The following is a 22,907-nucleotide window of genomic DNA, read 5'->3' on the forward strand; positions in this document are numbered from 1 at the left end:
TGACCTGGGGTAGACCTTGTAAAATGTTTTCCGTCATCTACTGAAAAATTGCACAGATTGACGATACCCCAGATGGCAGTCTTAGTATGTTGTTACAAACCCTTATGAGTATTCATTGTAGCATACTACTGGAAATCTTCATCTAACTGCAATTGCAAGTACACATGGCTCAGTCCAGCTTTGTGAAGGACAGATTCCCTGACAGGTTTGCATATAAATCCTTTATGCGAGGGGTTGGGTATTTATCCAGCTGCAAAAAATAGTTTACCATTTGCTTAAAATCCCTGAACTGACGAGGATACAGGTATACAGGATGATGAGAGGCAGAGATAGAGTGGATAGACAGACTTTTTCCCATGGCAGAAATAGCTACCACAAGGGGCATAATTTTAAGGTAATTGGAGGAAAGTTTAAGGAAGATGTCAGAGGTAGGTTCTTTACACAGAGAGTGGTGTGTGCCTGGATTGCAATGCCAGCAGTGGTAGCATAGTCAGATATATTAGGGACATTTAAGCGACTCTTAGACATATGAAAGATAGTACAATGAAGGGTATGTTGATTAGTCTGATCTTAGAGAGGACAAAAGGCCAGCACAACATTGAACACTGAAGGGCCTGTACTGTGCTATACTGTTCTATGTTCTAGTCAGTATGACTGATGCTGCCCTTCCTGCAAACTGGGCTGGTTTGTTAATTCCTTTACTTTCCAGCCTCCTGATTTCTGCCTCTACTTTTTGCCCGAAACGCAAATGGAACAGTGCGAGCTTTGCAGAATTGCAGAATTGCTTTCCTGGTCAACATGCAAGACGGCCTTGGCTCAGTAAGCTCCCAGACCTTCCTGAAAAACATCCAGGTATTTAATTAGGACTTCACTCAGGCGACCATTTCTAATAAAGGATGTTGAGCCACTCAAGGTGAATCTTCCTCAACCAATTTCGCACCATCAAGCTTGTGCTGGAGCCTTTACTACAAGTAGTGATACCTGAACCAGCTGCTTCTCACCAGAGACTAGAAACAGAGTTGTACCATTCATTAGTAAAGGTTCCCTGGTATAGGTTCTCAGTGCAGCTGAGGTCTTATGCAAATTTCAGGGTTGGAACCCAGTGCAAATTTTGTTGAAAACTTGTTCTGCGATCGCTGAAATGGCCAATGCAGTCTCGACCTCCATTAGAACTGGATGAGCATTTAGACAGATGTTTGTTTTGATTGGTTCTGATTGAGATGTTGCTAAGTAATTTAACTGTTCCAAACCAGCTATAGGTGCACTTTCAAGGCTGTGCACTCTCCTGGATAATGGCCAATGAGATCTCTTACTCAATGTAAGTCTAGTGGCACTCCTTTGCTATCTTGGGTCTGTATACCAGCAGCAAATATAATGAATTGCCAGTCCAGATCCTGAAGAAAATTTTAACTGCTTGGCCACATCTTGGCTTTGTTTTGGGGTTTTGCTGTGCGCTGACCTGAGTCCCTTTGTTCAGGAAATGTCCTGAGTGAGGCTCTGCAATTGCCTTTACTCAAATGGTGTTCCCCAAGCTCAGTCAGACTGGCAAGTGTGTCCACTTTCATCAGATAATTCTGCAACTCATATGCTCCACTTGCTGCATTTTCCAATAATAATGCCAATTTTCAATGATAATGCCAGTTGTAGTACCAGTTTAAAGTCCAGTTGGGCTTCAGCTAGTACATGCTTTTGCATAATTACATCATTAATTCCACCTACCAAACGCTCTCTCAGCATCTCATTAAGAGTTAAACCAAGTCACATGCCTCTCCAGTCACCTTAACCTCTTTAAACTCCTGATGTAGATTCCCCAGGCTCTCAGATTGATGAGTAATAGTGTCTCAGAATTAAAAGGGTGGGGTTGTAATATTCATTAACTAAATGTGTCAACTCTTGAAAGGTTCTAGTATCTGGTACCTCTGGCAAAGTCATGCTCCCAGTAACTGAGAAAGCTGTGGGTGTACAAGCTGACAGGAAAATGACTCATTGCTTTTCATCTGCCCCAATGTCATTCTCCCAGGAAAAAAAAACATGCATTCTTTCCACATACTGGGCTCAGTCTTTGATTGCAGGATTGAATGAGCCAAGCTTCCCAAATAATGGTATGATGCCACCTCAAAAGTGACTGTTGCGAGTGATTTTTTTCAGGAGCATGTTTTTCTCTCGTCGCCACTGTAGCAACTCTACAGAGGCCATTATCGTGTCACCAAGTCATTTATTTACATGTGAAGAGTCCTTAACACTGATCTTGCTCCCTCTGAACCAGATCTCAGACTGAACAGAATGCCTGACATTCCTGATATTTTCTGTCAGCCAGAATTCCCTGACTGGACCAGATTAACAACCCCAAATTCGGGAATACATATTCTATGAGGCTCACTTTGCTAACCTTGTTACAGTCGCAACAGTTACCATCTCTCACTATTAACATCCTGGGGTTACCATTGACCAGAAACTCAACTGGAATGACGATATACTTACAGTGGCTGCATGAGCAGGCCAAAAATACAGCAGCAATTAACTCATTTCCTGACTCCTCAAATGCTGTCCACAAAGCACAAGTCAGGAGTGTAATGGAACACTCCCCACTTGTCTGGATAAGTGCACCTCCAACAACACTCAAGAAGCATGATACCACTCTTGATAAAGCAGCCCGCTTAACTGGCACCATAACCACACTCCCTCCATCTCAAATACTTAGTAGTAGCACTGTGTACTATCTTCAACATGCAGAAAGTCACCAAAACATTCGCCTGTACCTGTGTTTTTGTTTTTGCTGCTGTTGCCTATTATTTACTTATCTATGCTACTTGTCTCTGTGATCTGCTTGTATTGTTCGTAAGACAAAGCTTTTCACTGTGCCTTGGTACACGTGACAATAAATGCAATTCAATTCAATTCAAGTTACTTAGATATGCCTTCAAACCCATGACACTTGCATCTAAAAGACAACAGACATATGGGAACTATCTGCAAGTTCCCCTCTAAGCCTCTCACCTGATTTGGAAATATTTTGCTGATTCTTTGCTGTCACTGAGTTAAAATTCTGGAATTCTCTCCTTAAGAGAACTGTGGGTCTATCAACAACACATGGACTGCAGCGATTCAAGAAGGCAGCTCATCATCTCTCAGGGACAACTAGGGACAGGCAATATTTGTTGTTCAAGCCAGCAATGCCCATATCCTGAGGAAGCTTTAACGTGCATTTGGAGGGGACTGATTAGGTATTATCGGCATGGCTTTGTCAATGGGAAGCTGTGGCTCACAAACTTGATTGAGTTTTTTGAGGATGTAACCAAAAAGATTGAGGGCAGATTGTTAAATGTTGACTTACACGGACTCAGTAAAGCTTTTGACAAGGTTCTGCATGGTAGCGTGATTAGTAAAGTTAGATTACATGGGATTCACGGAGAGCTTGCCAATTTGATATAAAGGGTGGAAGTGGGTGCCTGGAGGCCTGTGACCAGCGATGTTCTGCATGGATCAATGTTGGGATTCATTGTTTGTCATTTGCGTAATTGACTTGGATGAGAATGTAGGAGGTATGGTTAGTAAGTTTGTGGATGACACCAAAGTTGGTGGTGTAGCCGACAGTCAAGTAGGTTGTCCAAGATTACAAAGAGATCTTGATCAATTAGGTTAATGGGCTGAAGACTAGCAGATGGAGTTTAATTTGGATAAATGTGACATATTGAGGTTTGGTAAAATGAACAAGGGCAGAACTTATTCAATTCATGGTAGGACCCTGGGTAGTGTTGTCAAACAAAGAGGTCTAGGGGTTTAGGTATACAGTTCTTTGAAAGTTGAGACTCAGATAGATGGGGTAGTGAAGAAGGCAGTTAGCACACTTGACTTAATTGCTCAGACCATTGAGTATAGGAGTTGGGACATCATGTTGAAATTGTATAGGTCATTGGTGAGGCCTCTTTTGGAGTACTTTTTACTGTTCTGGCTCCCCCTGCTATAGGAAAAATATTATTAAATTTGAGTGAGTTCAAAAAATATTGATCAAGATGTTGCTAGGCCTGGAGGGGTTGAGGTATAGGGAGATGCAGGATATGCTGGGACATCTTTTGACGGTCAAATATAAGGTGAATAGCAAAGGTCTTTTTTATAAGGTGGGGGAGTTCAAACTAAAAGGCATAGTTTTAAAGTGAAAGGTTTTAGATTTGAAAAAGACCTGAGGGGCAACAGTTTCACACAGAGGATTGTTTTTATGTGGAATGAACCGCCAGAGGAAGTGATAGATGCAGGCACAGTTACAACATTTAAAAGACATTTTACAGTTCTTTGTATAGGAAAGGTTTCGAAGAATATGGGCTAAATGCAGGCAAGTGGAACTAGTTTGGTTTGGGCATTTTGGTTGGCATGGATGAGTTGGACTGAAGGGTCTGTTTCCATACTGTAAGACTCTGAGTAATGTACCTTTTAATAATGCAGTAGTAGTCTCCCTACCTCAGGTTCATTCCCACCTGCTTCAGAGATGTGTAACAACATCTTTGAATAGATTCATGAGAAAAACAGGCTAAACATTTTTTTAAAAATTAACACACCTTTTAGAACATACCTTTTTAAAATGTCTTTTAGCAACATGGTGATGAGTTGCATCCATGAAGAACGAGGCAGTGACTTTACCAGAGCAATTATAGGGCACTATTTCTTCCATCCATGCTTTGATTAAATTGTTTCATTTGAACTAAAACAAAGATTCCAGGGAAACTCAATATGAAGCTGGATTTATTTCATGTTTTTATTGTGTCGACATTGAAAAGCGAAGTGTGGCTCATGAAATCATCGTAGGGCTTAAGTAGGTGAGTTAATCAAATACTTTTTGTTCAAAGTAGTTTTTAAAAGACACATTAAACTGTTATCAAGATAAAGGCATTCTGTTCAGTTCTAACAACAAATCGATTTCATTGCTTAAGGAACCAATCACAAATCACACAACTGGGAGATGGTGATGGGGTAGCAACACAGTGTGCCTGGGCTCCTGCTTGGAGCTCATCTGCTGCATTCACTTTTACTTTTTTTTTCTTCATTCACTAGTCTTATTTTTTCTTACCTACCTTCTGTGGACTAACATGTCTGACACAGGTTTCTCCACGGCGACGGAAATGAATGGAAAAGAGTTTGTGCTCCTCGTGGCAGCAATGGCAGAGGGAGGGGAGTTTTCAGCTCAGGGCCTGATGAGGGATTCAGCTGCTTCAGCGGTGGCTGCGTTGCCATGATCGGCTCAATGGGGTCTCATGGCTATGACAATCTTGGTATGGGCAAGATGGCGCTGAAGAGCTGCAACTCATTTCAACGAGCACAGCAAAGGGACTCCAGGCTGGCTGACTGCCTCCTGCTGGTGTTGGTCTCAGCATCTGGGTGGATCCAGGCCCACAGCTAAGGACTTCAGAAGGACGGTAACTTTGAACTTAATTTATTTCTTTATTTTCTACGTTATGCTGAAGATTTGTACCCAGCTACCGTTGCATTTAAGATGGCGCAGGGAATGGCAACGTTGTGCACTTTTCACTGTACTCCTGTATCTTTGTACTTGAGTACACATCGCAATAAAATCTAATTCACTAAATGAAACTTTATACAATTACCCTGACTTTTGGTGCAGACAGATGTGTTTTAAAAAATCTACAGTTTTGATAAATAGTCAACATTAAATTGAAAAATTTAATAAAATATGAACCAAATTGAATTGGCAATATTTAATAGAAATATTAATGCATGCTTTCTCATGACTGTTATTACAATTTAATTTTATTTTTCCATGTTTGATTTATTTTCTTTACCATTTTGTTATTTATTTTGTCAGCAATAAATAAAGTTGTTTAAAGCAGCATCATAGCTGCTGGATGTAATTATCACCAAATTACTTTCATGTAATTTCCTCTGGCAAGCAATTCATCCTCATGTGATCAGTCAATAACCAAAAGATAACACCCCTATTAAGAGTAATACCATGACAGTCCTTATCTGTAGTGATGTCAACCGTTGCTGAATTAAAAGTCAAAACAGCAAAAAGAAAACAGATCAAAACAGAAAAAAAATAAGAATTATGTATTAAAGGGGGGATTGAGGCAAGGTGTTGTCCATAACCAACACAATATGTAGAACCATAGCAAGGTTTTGACCCACAGAGGCAATCCAGCCCATTGTGTCTGAATTGGCTGAAGAAACTGGTCACCTGCTCTAATCCCACTTTCCAGGACTTGGCCCTTAGCCCTTGCATGTTATAGCAGTTCAGGTGTCGATCCAGATTCTTTTTGAATTAGGTGAGGATTTCTGCCTCAACCACAAAATTGGACATTACTTTGAGACACTCACAATCCTCTGGATAAAAAGTTTCATCTCATGTCCCCTCCAAACTTTCTGCCAATCACTTTAACTCTGTGCACTGGTAATTGACCACTGTGCTAAAGAAAATAAGCCTTCCCTGTCCACTCCATCCAAGCTCCTAATCAGTCTGTACACCTCAATTCAAACAACCTGAGCCTATCCAATCTTCCCACTTGGCTCAAATTTCAAGGCAGGCACTGTTCTTGTAAATTTCCTTTAAGATTCTCTCGAGAACAATTATATGACCAGAAGTGCAAACGCAATTCCAGCTGTAACCCCACCATATAGTTTCAGCATTACATCCTGCTTTTGAATTCAATGCCTCAACCAATGAAGGCACCCATTCCATATAATTTTTTTACTACCTTATCTGTCTACCCTGCCATTTTCAGAGACATGTGGGGTTTAATTTAAGTCATTAATATATACATAAACAGTGAGGAACCTGACACTGAGACCTGTAAAACACCATTGGAAACTGCTTTATATTTGCAAAGACCTCCATTGACCATTGCCCTTTGTTTTCTAATGCTGATTCAATTTTGGACCCAAATTGCCAAATTCCTCTACATACTCTCGGCTTTAATTTTTCTAACCCAGTCTACCTTGTTGTACTTTGTGAAGTGCCTGACTGAAATCTACGTAGATAAATTCACTGTTCTAATCTTATAATCCTCTGGTTCCTTCCTCAAAAAAAACAATTTAATTAGTTACAATATACCCTTAATGCAGCCATGCTGACTATCTCTGATCAGTCCATGCCTTTCTAAGAAACAATTAATTCTATCTCTAAATATTGATTCTGGTAATCTTCCCACCATTGAGATTGTATTGACTAGTCTACAATTATTTGGCCTAGCCATCGCATCCCTCTTTGAATAACCACACAATATTTACAGACCATCAATCCTCCAGTACTTCACCTGTACCTAGTGAAAATTTGAAAATAGTAACCATAACATCCATGATTTTGTCTTGACCTCCTTTAACAACTTTGGATATAGTTCATCCAGTTCTGATGATTTATCCATCTTCAAGGAGATCAGTCCCTAAAATTTGTCTCTCATTTTGCTTATTTTATCTAATATTTTACATTTACCCTTCTCTTTAATTAGGATGTCTGCATTGACTCTGTGCTTTGTGAGGACAGAAACAAAGTGCTCATTAAATACCCAGTACAAAGTACTCAGACGACAACTTGTTCATCCACGTGCAAGTTGCCTTGAACATCTCTGAGAAATTCAACTCTTTCCTTAATTTATTAAGACCAAGAGGAAGACTGAATCTTTGGATTTTCCCTGAATTTGCCAAGCTTTTAATTCTGTACGTTGAAAGTCTGATTTAACTCTTCACAAGTTTTCAGTTCTAAAGAACAACCATATCGGACTCTGAATGTTAATACTGTTAATGCTGTTGGAGTTGTAGTTCTGGGATTTTCACCCAGAAACACTAAAGGAATGGCAAACTATATCCATAGTGTGTGGAATGGAGGAGAACTTGCAGGTGGTGACGTTTCCAAATATTTGCTGCCCTTGTCCTAGGTGATAATGTTCAAGGGTTTGGAAAGTGCTGTCTAAGGATCATTTGGTGAATTTCTGCTGTGCATCTTGTAGACTATCCACATTGCTGCTACTGAGGGAGGGACTGAATGTTTATGGCTGTGGTGCAAATCATGCAATTACATTTGTCCTGGTGTGTTTAGCTTCTTAAGTTTTGTTGAAATGGCACTCATCTAGATAAGTGGAGAATATTCCATCATAGAGTCATAGAATCAAAGAAATGTACAGCAAGGAAACAGACTCTTCAGTCCAACCCATCCATGCCGACCAGATATCCCAACTCAATCTAGTCCCACCTGCCAGCACCCGGCCCATATCCTTCCAAACCCTTCCTATTCATATACACATCTAGATGCCTTTTAAATGTTGCAATTGTACTAGCCTTCATCACTTCCTCTGGCAGCTCATTCTATACACATACCACCCTCTGCGTGAAAAAGTTGCCCCTTAGGTCTCTTTTATATCTTTCCCCTCTCAGCCTAAACCTATGCCGTCTAGTTCTGGGCTCCTCCACCCCAGGGAAAAGACTTTATCTATTTATCCTATCCATGCCACTCATGATTTTATAAACCTCTATGAGGTCACTTCTCAGCCTCTGACACTCCAGGGAAAACAGCCCCAGCCTGTTCAGCCTCTCCCTATAGCTCAAATCCTCCAACCCTGGCAATATCCTTGTAAATCTTTTCTGGACGCTTTCAAGTTTCACAACATCCTTCTGATCGGAAGGAGACCAGAATTGCATGCAATATTCCAACAGTGGCCTAACCAATGTCCTGTACAGCCGCAACATGACCTCCCAACTCCTGTACTCAATACTCTGACCAATAAAGGAAAGCATACCAAATGCCTTCTTCACTAATTACTCATTCCTGATGAAGGGCCTTTGCCTGAAACGTCGATTTTCCTGCTCCTCAGATGCTGCCTGACCTGCTGTGCTTTTCCAGCACTAATGTAATCTTAGGTCTAATGTCCAGCATCTGCAGTACCCACTTTACCTACTTCACTATCCTATCTACCTGTGACTCTATTTTCAAGGAACTATGAACCTGAACTCCAAGATCTCTTTGTTCAGCAACACTCCCCAGGATCTTACCATTAAGTGTATAAGTCCTGCTAAGATTTGCTTTCCCAAAAATGCAGCTCCTCACATTTATCTAAATTAAACTCCATTTGCCACTCTTCAGCCCATTGGCACATCTGATCACAATCCTGTTGTAATCCGAGATAACCTTTTTCGCTGTCCACTACACCTCCAATTTTGGTGTCATCTGCAAACTTACTAACGATACCTCTTATGCTCACATTCAAATCATTTATGTAAATGACAAAAAGCATATTTCTGATTTGTGTTTTGAGATCAGGTGCAGGAGCAATGATAGCCTTGTGGGATTATCATGAGACTATTAATCCACAGACCCAAGTAATATTCTGGATCAGTGGTGCTGAAAGAGCACAGCAGTTCAGGCAGCATCCAACGAGCAGTGAAATCGACGTTTCGGGCAAAAGCCCTTCATCAGGAATGAAGGCAGTGAGCCTGAAAGCATAAAGAGATAAGTTAGGGGAGGGTGGGGGTGGGAAGAGAGTAGCATAGAGTACAATGGGTGAGTGGGGGAGAAGATGAAGGTGATAGGTCAGGGAGGAGAGGGTGGAGTGGATAGGTGGAAAAGGAGCTAGGCAGGTCAGACAAGTCATGGGGACAGTGCTGAACTGGAAGTTTGAACTAGGATGAGGTAGGGGAAGAGGAAATGAGGAAGCTGTTGAAGTCCACATTGATGCCCTGGGGTTGAAGTGTTCTGAGGCGGAAGATGAGGTGTTATTCCTCCAGGCATATGGTGGTGAGGGAGCGGCAATGAAGGTGGCCCAGAACGTCCATGTCCTCGGCAGAGTGGGAGGGGGAGTTGAAATGTTGGGCCACGGGGCGGTGTGGTTGATTGGTGCGGGTGTCCCAGAGATGTTCCCTAAAGCGCCATGCCATGAGGCATCCAGTCTCCCCAATGTAGAGGAGACCGCATTGGGAGCAACGGATACAATAAATGATATTAGTGGATATGCAGGTAAGTAATATTCTGATAAACTGGATTTGAATCCTACCAAAGCAAATGGAGAAATTCAAACTCAATTCCAGATTTTAAAAAAAATTAACAATCTATCTGGTTCACTACTGCTATTTGCAGGATGAACTTGCCCTGTTTGGTCTACATGTGACAGCAATGTGGTTGACCATTAACTGCCCTCTGAAATGGCTGGGTAAACCACTGTAACATTTGCTAGAATGGCTCAAGGAAAGAATGAAACCAGATAGATCACCTGACACTAGAACCAGATACGACAATGGTAAACACAGCCCCGTCTACCCTGCAGAGTCCTCTTCACTAACTCATCGGGGATAGTCTCTCAGACTTGGCAAGCAACAGCCTGACATAGCCATACTCATAGAATCATAGACAGTGTTCCAGAAATTTCTATCACTGGCAGCACAGTGATATACAGTTGGAAGTTGTTATAGGTTTCCTTAATAATGGCTTCAGATACTATGAAGCCTTATGACCCAGGTCAAATACGAGCAAGGAAACCTCCGGCTAATTACCACTTACCATCCTTGCTCAGCAAATGAGTCCGTGCATCTCCATGTTGAATAATACTTGCGGGAAGCACTGATGGTGGCTCAGGTGCAGCATGTACTCTGGGTGGAGGATTTTGATGTCCATCACCAAGACTGGCACAGCAGCACTACCCTCAATCAAGCTGGTTGAGTCCTAAAGAACAATATTGCTAGACTGGGTCTGTGGCAGGTGGTGAGGGAACCAACAAGAGGAGACAATCTTGTTCTCATCAATCTGCTTGCTACAGATGCATCTAACCATGATAGTATTGGTAAGAATGCCAATCACACAATCCTTATGGAAATGTAGTACCTCTTCCACATTGAGAATACACAGTGATATGCACCACTATATATAGCTAAATGGGACAGACTTCAAACAGATCACGCAGTTCAAGACTAGGCATCAGTGAGGTGCTCAGGGCCAACAGCAGCAGAATTATACTCTTACACAAACTGCAATTTCATGGTCCAGGATATTCTCAATCTATGATCAAGCCAGGGGATGAACCCTGGTTCAATAAAAATAAGAAGAGGGCAAGCTTGCATTCAGGTACATACCTAAAAATGAAGTGCCACCCTGATGAAGGACCAATGTACCGAACAGCAAAACCAACCAGTGATCGACACAGCAAGCAATTCCACAACCAATGGATCAGATCTTAGTTTTGTAGTCCTGCCACATCCAGTTGTGAATGGTGGTGGACAATGGAATAGCCCTCTGGAGGAGGAGGCCACACAAATATCCCCATCCTTAATAGTGGGGGACTCAGCATAAAGGTTGAAATATTTGCAACGATCTTCAGCCAAAAGGGCCAAATGGATGATTCATCCAAACTACCTCCTGAGGTCCCCAGCATCACAGAAACCAGTCTTCAACCAATTTGGTTAACTCCAAATTATATCAAGAAAAGGTTGGATGCATTGGATACTACAAAGGCTGTGGACTCAGCCAATAATCCAGCAATAGTATCAAATACATGGGCTCCAGACCTGTCATACTCCTAAACAAGGTATTCCAGCACAGTGACAACACTGGAATTTATCTAACAATGGTGAAAATCATCCAGATAAGTAGGGAATATTCCATCACATTCCTGATTTGTGCCTTGAGGTCAGGTACAGGGGTAATGATGGCCTTGTGGGATTATCACGAGACTATTAATCCGCAGACCCAAGTAATATTCTGATGAACTGGATTTGAATCCTACCAAAGCAAATAGAGGAATTCAAACTCAATTTCAGATTTTTTTTAAAAAAGTTAACAATCTATCTGGTTCACTGATGCCCCTTGCCCTGTTTTGGTCTACATGTGGCAGCAAAGCACACAAAACACAGGACAAATCCAACTCAGCTAATTACATCCCAACAGTCAACTCTCGATTATCAGTAAAGCGATAGGAGTCATCAACTGTGAAATCAAGTTTAGTAATAAACTCACTGACACCTAGTTTAAGCTCTGCCAGGGCCGTTCAATTCTTGACTGTATTATAGCCTTGATTCAAACACAAAGGAGCTAAATTCCAAAGGTGGGGTCAGAGTGATAGCCCTTCACATCAAGGTTGTATGTTACCAAGGGTGGCATCAAAGAGCTCAGCAAAAATGGAGTCAATGGGAATCAGAGGTAAAAGATCCTGTGGTTGGAGTCATACTTTTCTTCCACCACAAGTTCAGGAATGGGGATGTTCACCAATGATTGCACAATGATCAGCAGCATTCATAACTCTTCAGATACTGGAGCAGTCCATGTTCAAATACAACAAGACCTGGACAATATTCAGGCTTGGGCTGACAAATTGCAAGTAACGTTCATGCCATACAAATGTCAGCAATGACAATCTCCAACTTGAAAAAAATCTGACCATCACCCCTTAACATTAAATGGCATTGCCATCACTGAATTCCCCACTAACCTCATTCTGGGGTTTACCATTGATCAAAAATTAAACAGGACTTGCCATATAAATACAGAGGCTACAAGAGCAGATCAGAAGTTAGAAATCCTGCAATGAATATTTCCCCTCCTACCTCCCAAAGCCTGTCATTTATTCATAAGGTATAAGTCAAATATGTGATGGGATACTCCTCATTTGCCTGGATGAGTACAGTTTCAATAATAAGAAGCTTCACATCATCCAAGACAAAGCAGACTGTTTGATCAGCACCATATCCACAAATATCCACTCCCCGTCAACACACACTCAATGGCAACAGTGTGTACCAAATGCATGATACTCTGCAGGAATTCACCAAACTTCCTTAGCCAGCTTCTTCAAGCTCATCTTACAAGATAGAATCAATTCTTCTTCCAAACCACTCCCATCCTGACCCAGACAGAGAGTGGGAGAGAAAGAGGCAGAGGGAAAGAGAGTCTAAAGAAAAGCCTGCTGTTGGTCTGTCAACCTGCCTGCTTAACGTGAGACTAACAGACCTTCCCAGAAAAATGTTATACAGTTGTCTCATCACTTTATCAAGACCCCTTTCTCCAATACAAAATTCCACCCACCAAATAAATTAGTTGTTTATGATGGTCACTCGAAATGGCATCCGAACCCTATCTTTGAGGTTGTGGTCATTCCTGCAGCAGGTGACAGATTTCGGTGAGGTCATCCTGAATGAAGTACAGCCATCTCACACATTGTTTCTCGTTAGATAACTCCTTAAAAGCTCTGGGTGGATATGGTTTGGTTCTCAGAACCTTTGTTCCCATTGCTGCTTTCATCTTGCAGCAGTTTGTCCTAATCTGAGTAACCTCTGTTCATCCTTCAAAACATGCTCCAAGAGATTGTCTCATGATACAATCCAGGCAGCTTGTGTCCGGATGTCAGCAAATCTCTTTCAGTCCCTGCCTTAGTTCTCCCTGTTAACTTGGAAAATCACCAAACGCTATTAGGACCATAACATCAACTAATCTGTAAACAGTTGCCATTACCATTAAATAGTGCCAAAAGGGGTAGTGTCCTTCCTGCTTCATGGTCAGTTCTGTGGTTAAAAGGGGGCATTTGCTGAAGAGTGGACTTTCAAGATTGGAGCCACTGGTGTTAAATCAGCACTACATGCTGACTGACTTCATAATCTATATGCTCTGCATATTTCAGCAGATGTTAGCAGCATGGACGAGAATGCCCTCACCAAGGGGACATCCAGTCTGATTTGTGTCTTTACATGTGTACATGGGAATCAGGTAGCATTTTAGCAACAAAATAATGGTTTGGAATTCAGTGTGATTTTACATCAAGTGTTGTTAAAACGTAACTTCATGGTAATTCATTTTGTAGGACAAAGTGTTAACTCCTGAGTATGTAGATAATTGATGTCAATGGTAACATCATCATCACATATGATGAGTTTTAAAAGTAGCCACATCTCCACAAAGACTGTTCCCTCCACGACTACCTGGTCAAGTCCACGCTCCCCCCTGCTCCCCCCCCAACAACCCACGGTCCCCTTGGCACCTTCCCCCGCCACCTCAGGAATTGCAAAACCTGTGCACACACCTCCACCCCTCACCTCCATCCAAGGCCCCAAAGGAGCTTTCCACACCCGTCAAAGTTTCACCTGCACTTCCACACATGTTATTTATTCTATCCGTTTTTCCCGATGTGGTCTCCTTTATATTGGACGCCTTCTCATAGAGGGCTTTAGGGAACATCTCTGGGACACCCGCACCAGTCAACCACACCGTCCCGTGGCTGAACATTTCAACTCCCACCCCCACTCTGCTGAGGACATGCAGGTCCTGGGCCTCCTCCACTGCAACTCCTTCACCACCTGATGCCAGGAGGAAGAACACCTCATTTTCCGCTTCAGAACCCTTCAACCCATGGCATCAATGTGGACTTCATTAGTTTCCTCATTTCCCCTCCCCCACCTTACCCCAGTTCCAACCTTCCAGTTCAGTCCGTCCTCATGATCTGTCCCACCTGTCAAACTTCTTTCCCACCTCTCCGCTCTACTCTCCCCCTGACCTATCACCTTTACCCCCACCTCATCCACCTATTGCACTCTCACCTACCTTCTCCTCAGCCCCACCTCCTCCCATTTATTTCTCCACCCCTGAGGCTTCCAGCTTCATTCCTTATGAAGAGCTTTTGCCCAAAATGTCAATTTTTCCCGCTCCTCAGATGCAGCCTGACCTGCTATGTTTTTCCAGTATCACTCTAATCTAGACTCTAATCTCCAGCATCTGCAGTACCCATTTCTGCCTACATTTCTAACGTAGATTAGTGCATCCCAAATTTTCTCGAAATCTCCACACAACAACAGTAAGCTAATATGTGGCTAGTCCAATTCAATAGACAATGGACAATAGACAATAGGTGTAGGAGTAGGCCATTCAGCCCTTCGAGCCTGCACCACCATTCTATATGAACATGGCTGATCGTTCCTAATTAGTATCCTCTTCCTGCCTTATCTCCATAACCCTTGATTCCACTATCTTTGAGAGCTCTATCCAACTCTTTCTTAAATGAATCCAGAGACTGAGCCTCCACTGCCCTCTGGGGCAGAACATTCCACACAGCCACCACTCTCTGGGTAAAGAAGTTTCTCCTCATCTCTGTTCTAAATGGTCTACCCCGTATTTTTAAGCTGTGTCCTCTGGTTCGGCACTCACCCATCAGCGGAAACATGTTTCCTGCTGCCAGAGTGTTCATAATCTTATATGTCTCAATCAGATCCCCTCTCAGTCTTCTAAACTCTTCTAGATTCAGTTGCTGGTCTAGCCAGATAAATACTATGGCTGCAAGAGCAGGTCAGAGGCTAGAAACACTGCAGCAATTAACTCTCCTCCTGACTCTCCAAAGCCTGTCCACCACGTATAAGGCGCAAGTCAGGCATGTGAAGAATTACACCCCACTTGATTGGCATCACATCCACAAACATTCACTTCCTCCAACACCAACATTTAATAGTAGCAGTGTACACAATTTAGATGCACTGCTGAAGGGTCTTTAGACAGCATGTTCCAAAATCACAATCATTATTATCTAGAAGCACAAGCACAGCAATTACTGGGAATACCACCACCTGTAAGTCACCCTTCAAGTCACCATCCACCATCCACTTGGAAATATATTGCCATTCCTTCAGTCTTGCTGGGTCAAAATCCTGAAGACCTTCCCCAATAGTGCATACAACGAATGGATTATAGTTGTTTATGAAGACAGTTCATCTTCTCAAGAACAATTAGGATAACCAATAAATATTTGCATATCCCACAATACCCACATCTTATGAATAAATCAGAGCAATAACAAATAATGGGAATCAAACTCTCAAGATTTTGGAATTATGATTTTTTTTGGTTCACGATTCTTATGTTGATGGCTGCTAATTTTCATGCCCTGTTTATACATTATTAACTAGTTTTGTGAGACACATTTTCTGATTCAAATGTGGAATTGTTTAACTTATAAATATAATAACAATTGTAGCTTATGTCAGTCTTAACAGGTAGCATTTGTCTGTTCACACAAAAAAGTATGCAATATGGATCCTTTGTTAATACCAACACAGTTTTATTTTAGAATAAGACAATAAAGAATACATTCTCGATAATGCAAGCTACAATATATTTTTGTAGCTGAATGGGGAGCTTTAGTATTCACATGGAACTGATTCAACTTTTTTGGAGGGGAAGCAATATTCAAAGTCAAAATTGTCACATAAATTATCTGGCACGCAAAAGTAAAAAAATTCAAAGACTCAAAAATGTTTTACATGATAAACTGAATTGGACAAATTCCCTGAAAACTCAAAAGCCCATAAAATCTAGAAGTTTGTTGGGATTGATGATTTTTAACTCAGGCAGTCTGGTATTGACAGAATGGCACCAGTCTGAAAATGACAGTGTAGCATTTAACCCTGAACTCCTTGTTCCCTGCTCCAATTTATATGCTGTTATTTTTCTGGCCACTTTTATAACCTTATTTCATAACTTTTGGGTGCATCTGTTTTGGTGGGAGCCACCTAAGTATGCAAATCTAGGTTCTAAAGTATACTTTGTACCTGGATGTAATTTGTAAGTATGAATGTGTGGAATGTGTACTTAAAACACAACATTTCTAACTGGGTGCTGAGCAGAATTAACAATGGTCCTTAAGGAGATTTTTTTTGGTCATTAGATCTTCTGAATTCTTTTTGTTATCTGACTGCATTTTTGTGAAGACGGAATGTTGTAGTGGTTTGACTACACACTGGATGCAATTAACTGACAGCTTGGAACAGAGTTCAGATTTTTGACTTGTTCAAGAATGGACATGTTTCCGTATCAATCCTCCTGAATTCATATTTATAGCAATTACACATGTATTCAAACAATACCAGTGGCAACGTGTTAAATAGGCAAATAGCTTGCTTACTGTACCCACTATCTTCTTTTCATATGTACTTTAGTCACGATACAAGTCCATTCTTGAAGAAACAGGTTGAAATATTTGGCCCTTGCAAATGATTTTTACAGCCTTTCTAAACCAGGAAAAGAAGAAACCATAGATTAAAGGATTAAACATAGAATTCATGTAACCAAACCAAACAAAAGCATCTAACAAGACAGGAGGGATTGAATAATTGATAAAACCATCTATTGTATTGCTAATGAAAAACGGAGACCAACAAATCAAAAATATACCCAAAACCATTCCTAGGGTTTTGGCAGCTTTTCTTTCGTTACTTTGTGCAAGTCTAGTTTTGCTATTTTTGATGTTTTGAACTTGACTTGCTATTTTGTTTATATTTTTGACCTGTTTTCTAGCTACAAAATAAATCTTAAGATAAATACACAACATGGTAATTCCTGGGATGTAAAAGGCAACTGTTGATGCAACCACTCCTGATATTTCACTGAATACAAGTATGCAGCTTCCATAACAAGCAAAGTTATTATTGTAAGCTTCTCCCATTCCTTTTAAATTTAATTTTAAAAATATTAAGACAAAAGCAAAACTAGCTGAAACAGCCCAACTAACGATGATCATTATCTGCACTGAGAAGAAGGTAATTCTTATTTTATATCTCAGTGGGTCACACATTGCATAGTAACGGTCAACAGAGATAAAACCCAAATGTAATAGTGAAGCTGTGCTGAGCATTATATCACAGCTAGAATGAATCTTACAAAACAATTGACCAAAATACCAACACATTTCTACAGATCTCATCATGCTGTAAGGCATAACAAAACAGCCCAATAGAAAATCAGCAGTAGCCAAAGACAGAATAAGGTAATTGGTGGGCATGTGAAGCTGTTTGAAGTGCAAAATTGAAACGATGAGTAACATGTTACCAATTAGAGTACAGAGAATTATTAGCAGTATAAATATATACATTGTATATCGAAGGCCATTTGTTCGGGCTACTTTAGGGCAAGAACCATTTACAAATTCATAACAGCATTGAATAGTTCTTGTTGCCACGGAGAGATTTGTTTCCATTGTATTTCCTTTCAAACGTTCGTCAATATTTGACTTCTCAATCTAGTTTGAAGTCTTCATTGAATTCCATGCTTTGCTGGTTCCGTTCTTCATGACTCAACCTAGGCGCAAAACAGAATCATGCTTTTTATTTCGAATATGCTGTAAAGTTCAAAATGTCAAATTTATATAAATTAAAAATGCTTTTGTGATTAGGAAGTAAAATATGACAATCTGAAGGGTCACCTTTTCCAAAATATGTTTGATTTTATTTTGAACACAAATTTCAAGATTATATAGCTAAATGTGTATCAATTCTACTTAAATTATTGTTTTCATATTAAAAATAGATCAATATTTGGTTTGATGAAGAAATTTGTACAACATTACAATTGGTTGTGTTTATAGTTCTTCGATGTCAGCCATTTATGATTAGGATGAGAAGAAATTTCTTCACTCTTCTTATTTTTCTTAATTTTGTATTGCAAACAAAAATGTTGTGGTTTTGTTCACCGAGCTGGGAATTTATGTTGCAGACGTTTCGTCCCCTGTCTAGGTGACATCCTCAGTGCTTGGGAACCTCCTGTGAAGCGCTTCTGTGATCTTTCCTCTGGCATTTGTAGTGGTTTGAATCTGCCGCTTCCAGTTGTCAGTTCCAGCTGTCCGTTGCAGTGGTCGGTATATTGGGTCCAGTCAATGTGCTTATTGATTGAATCTGTGGGTGAGTGCCATGCCTCTAGGAATTCCCTGGCTGTTCTCTGTTTGGCTTGTCCAATAATAGTAGCGTTGTCCCACTCAAATTTATGTTGCTTGTCATCTGCGTGTGTGGCTACGAATGATCGCTGTCATGTCGTTTCGTGGCTAGTTGGTGTTCACGGATGCGGATTGTTAGCTGTCTTCCTATTTGTCCTATGTAGTGTTTTGGGCAGTTCTTGCATGGGATTTTGTACACTACATTGGTTTTGCTCATGCTGGGTATCGGGTCATTCGTTCTGGTGAGTTGTTGTCTGAGAGTGGCTGTTGGTATTCTGTGCTGTTATGAGTCCTAGTGGTTGCAGTAGTCTGGCTGTCAGTTTGGAAATGCTCTTGATGTATGGTAGTTGGGCTAGTCCTTTGGGTTGCGGCATGTCCTCATTCCGTTGTCTTTCCCTTAGGCATCTGTTGATGAAATTGCGCGGGTATTCATTTTTGACAAATACATTGTATAGGTGTTCTTCTTCCTCTTTTTGCAGTTCTGGTGTACTGCAATGTGTTGTGGCCCTTTTGAATAGTGTTTTGATGCAACTGCTTTTGTGTGTGTTGGAATGGTTGCTTTCGTAGTTCAGGACTTGGTCTGTGTGTGTGGCTTTCCTGTATACCTCTGTGCTGAATTCTCCGTTAGGTGTTCTCTGAACCATCACGTCTAGGAATGGGAGTTGGTTGTCCTTTTCTTCCTCTCTCGTGAATCAGATTCCTGTGAGTGTGGCGTTAGTGATCCGTTGTGTGTTCTCTATTACTGTGTTTGTAATGAATACAAAGGTGTCAACCACATATCTGACCCAGAGTTTGGGTTGAATTTGTGGTAAGACTGTTTGTTCTAATCTTTGCATTACCGCTTCTGCTATGAGTCACACACGCAGATGACAAGCAACATGAATTCGACTGGGACAACACTACTATTATAGGACAAGCCAAACAGAGAACAGCCAGCGAATTCCTAGAGACATGGCACTCATCCACAGATTCAATCAATAAGCACATCGACCTGGACCCAATATACCGACCACTGCAACAGACAGCTGGAACTGACAACCGGAAGCGGCAGATTCAAACCACTATAAATGGCGGAGGAAAGATCACAGAAGCACTTCACAGGAGGCTCCCAAGCACTGAGGATGTCACCTAGACAGGGGACAAAACGTCTGCAACACAAATTCCCAGCTCGGTGAACAGAACCGCAACAACGAGCACCCGAGGTACAAATCTTCTCCCAAACTTTGAACACCTACAGGCGAGAGACGCTAAGACAAGCCAGGAAATGGGAATCCTGTGCCAACCGCCTAAGCGCCACATATGAACAACATGGTTCCTGCATGAATGCCGAAAGAATCAAATCCATCCACCATGTGTCAGATATAGACCACCAGTCAACAACCCACAAGCCAGGGACACAGCCAGACAGAGCGGATTCAGGATGATCCAGGTAATGATTACAGACGCTCACAACAGACTTCACAAATACAGACAAGAAATTGCGCACCAAAAATAGTTAATTTCAAAACTACCAATCAGAAATGGACCCGAACCATAGAACAGGCTGTCACCACAGGACAGAACAGGACCACACCTCAAATAAAACGGCACTAAAAATTGCCAAACTAACACACAACAGTGAGGACACCACAACACACTCCTGGGTTAGAAACCTCTCCCACAGACAGCTCACAGACACGGAAAGAACAATACTGGCAAGGGACTCAACTACAACCACAAGGACATACTGAAACTACTGGACCTGTGCCTCACAACACACTTCACATTCAACAACCAATATATGAACAAATCAACGGCACACCCCTGGGCTCACCCACCTCTGGACTCATAGCAGAATTGGTAATGCAAAGATTAGAACAAACAGTCTTACCGCAAATTCAACCCAAACTCTGGGTCAGATATGTGGACGACACCTTTGTAGTCATTAAAAACACAGAAATAGAGAACACACACCGGATCATCAACGCCACACTCACAGGAATCCGATTCACGAGAGAGGAAGAAAAGGACAACCAACTCCCATTCCTAGACGTGATAGTAGAGAGAACACCTAACGGAGAATTCAACACAAAGTACAGAGTAAAGCCACAAACACAGACCAAGTCCTGAACTACGAAAGCAACCGCCCCAACACACACAAAAGCAGTTGCATCAAGACGCTATTCAAAAGGGCCACAGCACACTGCAGTACACCAGAACTGCAAAAAGAGGAAGAGGAACACCTATACAATGTGTTCGCCAAAAACGGATACCCACACAATTTCACCAACAGATGCCTAAGAGAAAGACAACGGAATGAGGACATGCCACAACCCAAAGGACTAGCCACACTACCGTACATCAAGAGCATTTCCAAACTGACAGCCAGACTACTGCAAACACTAGGACTCATAACAACACACAAACTAACAGCCACTCTCAGACAACAACTCACCAGAACGAAGGACCCGATACCCAGCATTAGCAAAACCAATGTAGTGTACAAAATCCCATGCAAGGACTGCACAAAACACTACATAGTACGATCAGGAAGACAGCTAACGATCAGCATCCAACTAGCCACGAAATGACATGACCAGCTATCCTTAGGAACCACACACGCAGATGACAAGCAACATGAATTCGACTGGGACAACACTACTATTATAGGACAAGCCAAACAGAGAACAGCCAGCGAATTCCTAGAGACATTGCACTCATCCATAGATTCAATCAATAAGCACATCGACCTGGACCCAATATACCGAGCACTGCAACAGACAGCTGGAACTGACAACCGGAAGCGGCAGATTCAAACCACTATAAGTGCCGGAGGAAAGATCACAGAAGCGCTTCACAGGAGGCTCCCAAGCACTGAGGATGTCACGTAGACAGGGGATGAAACGTCTGCAACACAAATTCCCAGCTCGGTGAACAGAACCACAACAACGAGCACCCGAGCTACAAATCTTCTCCCAAACTTTGAACACCTACAGGCGAGAGACGCTAAGACAAGCCAGGAAATGGGAATCCTGTGCCAACCGCCTAAGCACCACATACGAACAACTCCGGTTCCTGCATGAATGCCAAAAGAATCGAATCCTTCCACCACGTGTCAGATATAGACCACCAGTCAACAACCCACAAGCCAGGGACACAGCCAGACAGAGCGGATTCAGGATGATCCAGGTAATGATTACAGATGCTCACAACAGACTTCACAAATACAGACAAGAAATTGCGCACCAAAAATCGTTAATTTCAAAAACTACCAAGCAGGAATGGACCCGGACCATAGAACAGGACCACACCTCAAATAAAACGGCACTAAAAGAAAAAATTGCCAAACTTACACACAACAGTGAGGACACCACAACACACTCCTGGGTTAGAAACCTCTCCCACAGACAGCTCACAGCCACGGAAAGAACAATACTGGCCAAGGGACTTAACTACAACCACAGGGACGCCAAGACAGCAGACTTCCTAGCGGCACTAGAATGCACACTCAGGAACAATGGATTGGCAGAAGAGACTCAACAAACAGTGAGACATAGTATCATACCTCTGATAATAAGGAAAAGACAAACACATAACCTCAACACCAAGGAGAGGGAAACACTAAAATCACTAAGAAACGATAAGAACATAATAATACTACCCGCAGACAAAGGCAAAATTACGTCATCCTGGACAAAGCAGACCATATCCAAAAAGCACAAAAACTACTTGCAGATACCAACACCTAACAAAAAAGGGAGTTTGACCCCACCCCACAGCTCACCAATAGGATAAACAACACACTGAGGAGCCTACAAAAAACAGACAGATAACCAGGTCTGACCTACAAAGAATGAAACCTGAAAGCAACAACACCCCCAGATTCTATGGACTACCTAAAGTGCACAAACCAGACATCCCACTCAGACCCATAGTATCACTACCAGGGACACCATCACACAAACTGGCTAAAGAACTACAGCAGAAACTGAAACACCTGATCAGCGGATCCAGACGCTCTATACAATCAACACAGGAATTCTTGGACATCATCAGAAATAAACACATAGACAAGGAAGAAACCATGGTCTCATTCGATGTAATGGCACTGCTCACCTCAATTGACAAAACCCTAGCCAGAGAAACAATAGCCAACCTGATGGACATACAGAACAGACAACAGGACGTTGAACCTATCAACTCAAACTACTGGACCTTTGCCTCACAACACACTTCACATTCAACAAACAAATATATGAACAA

At 41.7% G+C, this 22,907-nt stretch overlaps 1 protein-coding gene across 1 annotated transcript; it reads right to left on the bottom strand.

Moving 5' to 3' along the window:
* Positions 1-16,892: 16,892 nt before the first annotated feature.
* LOC132835653 (trace amine-associated receptor 1-like) lies at positions 16,893-17,828 on the bottom strand. Its single transcript, XM_060854840.1, has 2 exons — positions 17,618-17,828; positions 16,893-17,545 (listed from the first exon to the last, which is right to left on the bottom strand). The coding sequence occupies exons 1-2, from the start codon at positions 17,826-17,828 to the stop codon at positions 16,893-16,895; spliced, it is 864 nt and encodes a 287-aa protein (XP_060710823.1).
* Between the last annotated feature and the right edge of the window lie 5,079 nt (positions 17,829-22,907).

This window comes from Hemiscyllium ocellatum, chromosome 3 (genome assembly GCF_020745735.1).
Source record: "Hemiscyllium ocellatum isolate sHemOce1 chromosome 3, sHemOce1.pat.X.cur, whole genome shotgun sequence".
Taxonomy (NCBI): Eukaryota; Metazoa; Chordata; class Chondrichthyes; order Orectolobiformes; family Hemiscylliidae; genus Hemiscyllium; species Hemiscyllium ocellatum.

Coding starts and splice junctions, on each gene's coding strand:
- LOC132835653 (XM_060854840.1), bottom strand. CDS start 17,828: ATGTATATATTTATACTGCTAATAATTCTCTGTACTCTAATTGGTAAC. Junction 17,546..17,617: donor GTATTTTGGTCAATTGTTTT/GTAAGATTCATT, acceptor TTATCTCTGTTG/ACCGTTACTATGCAATGTGT.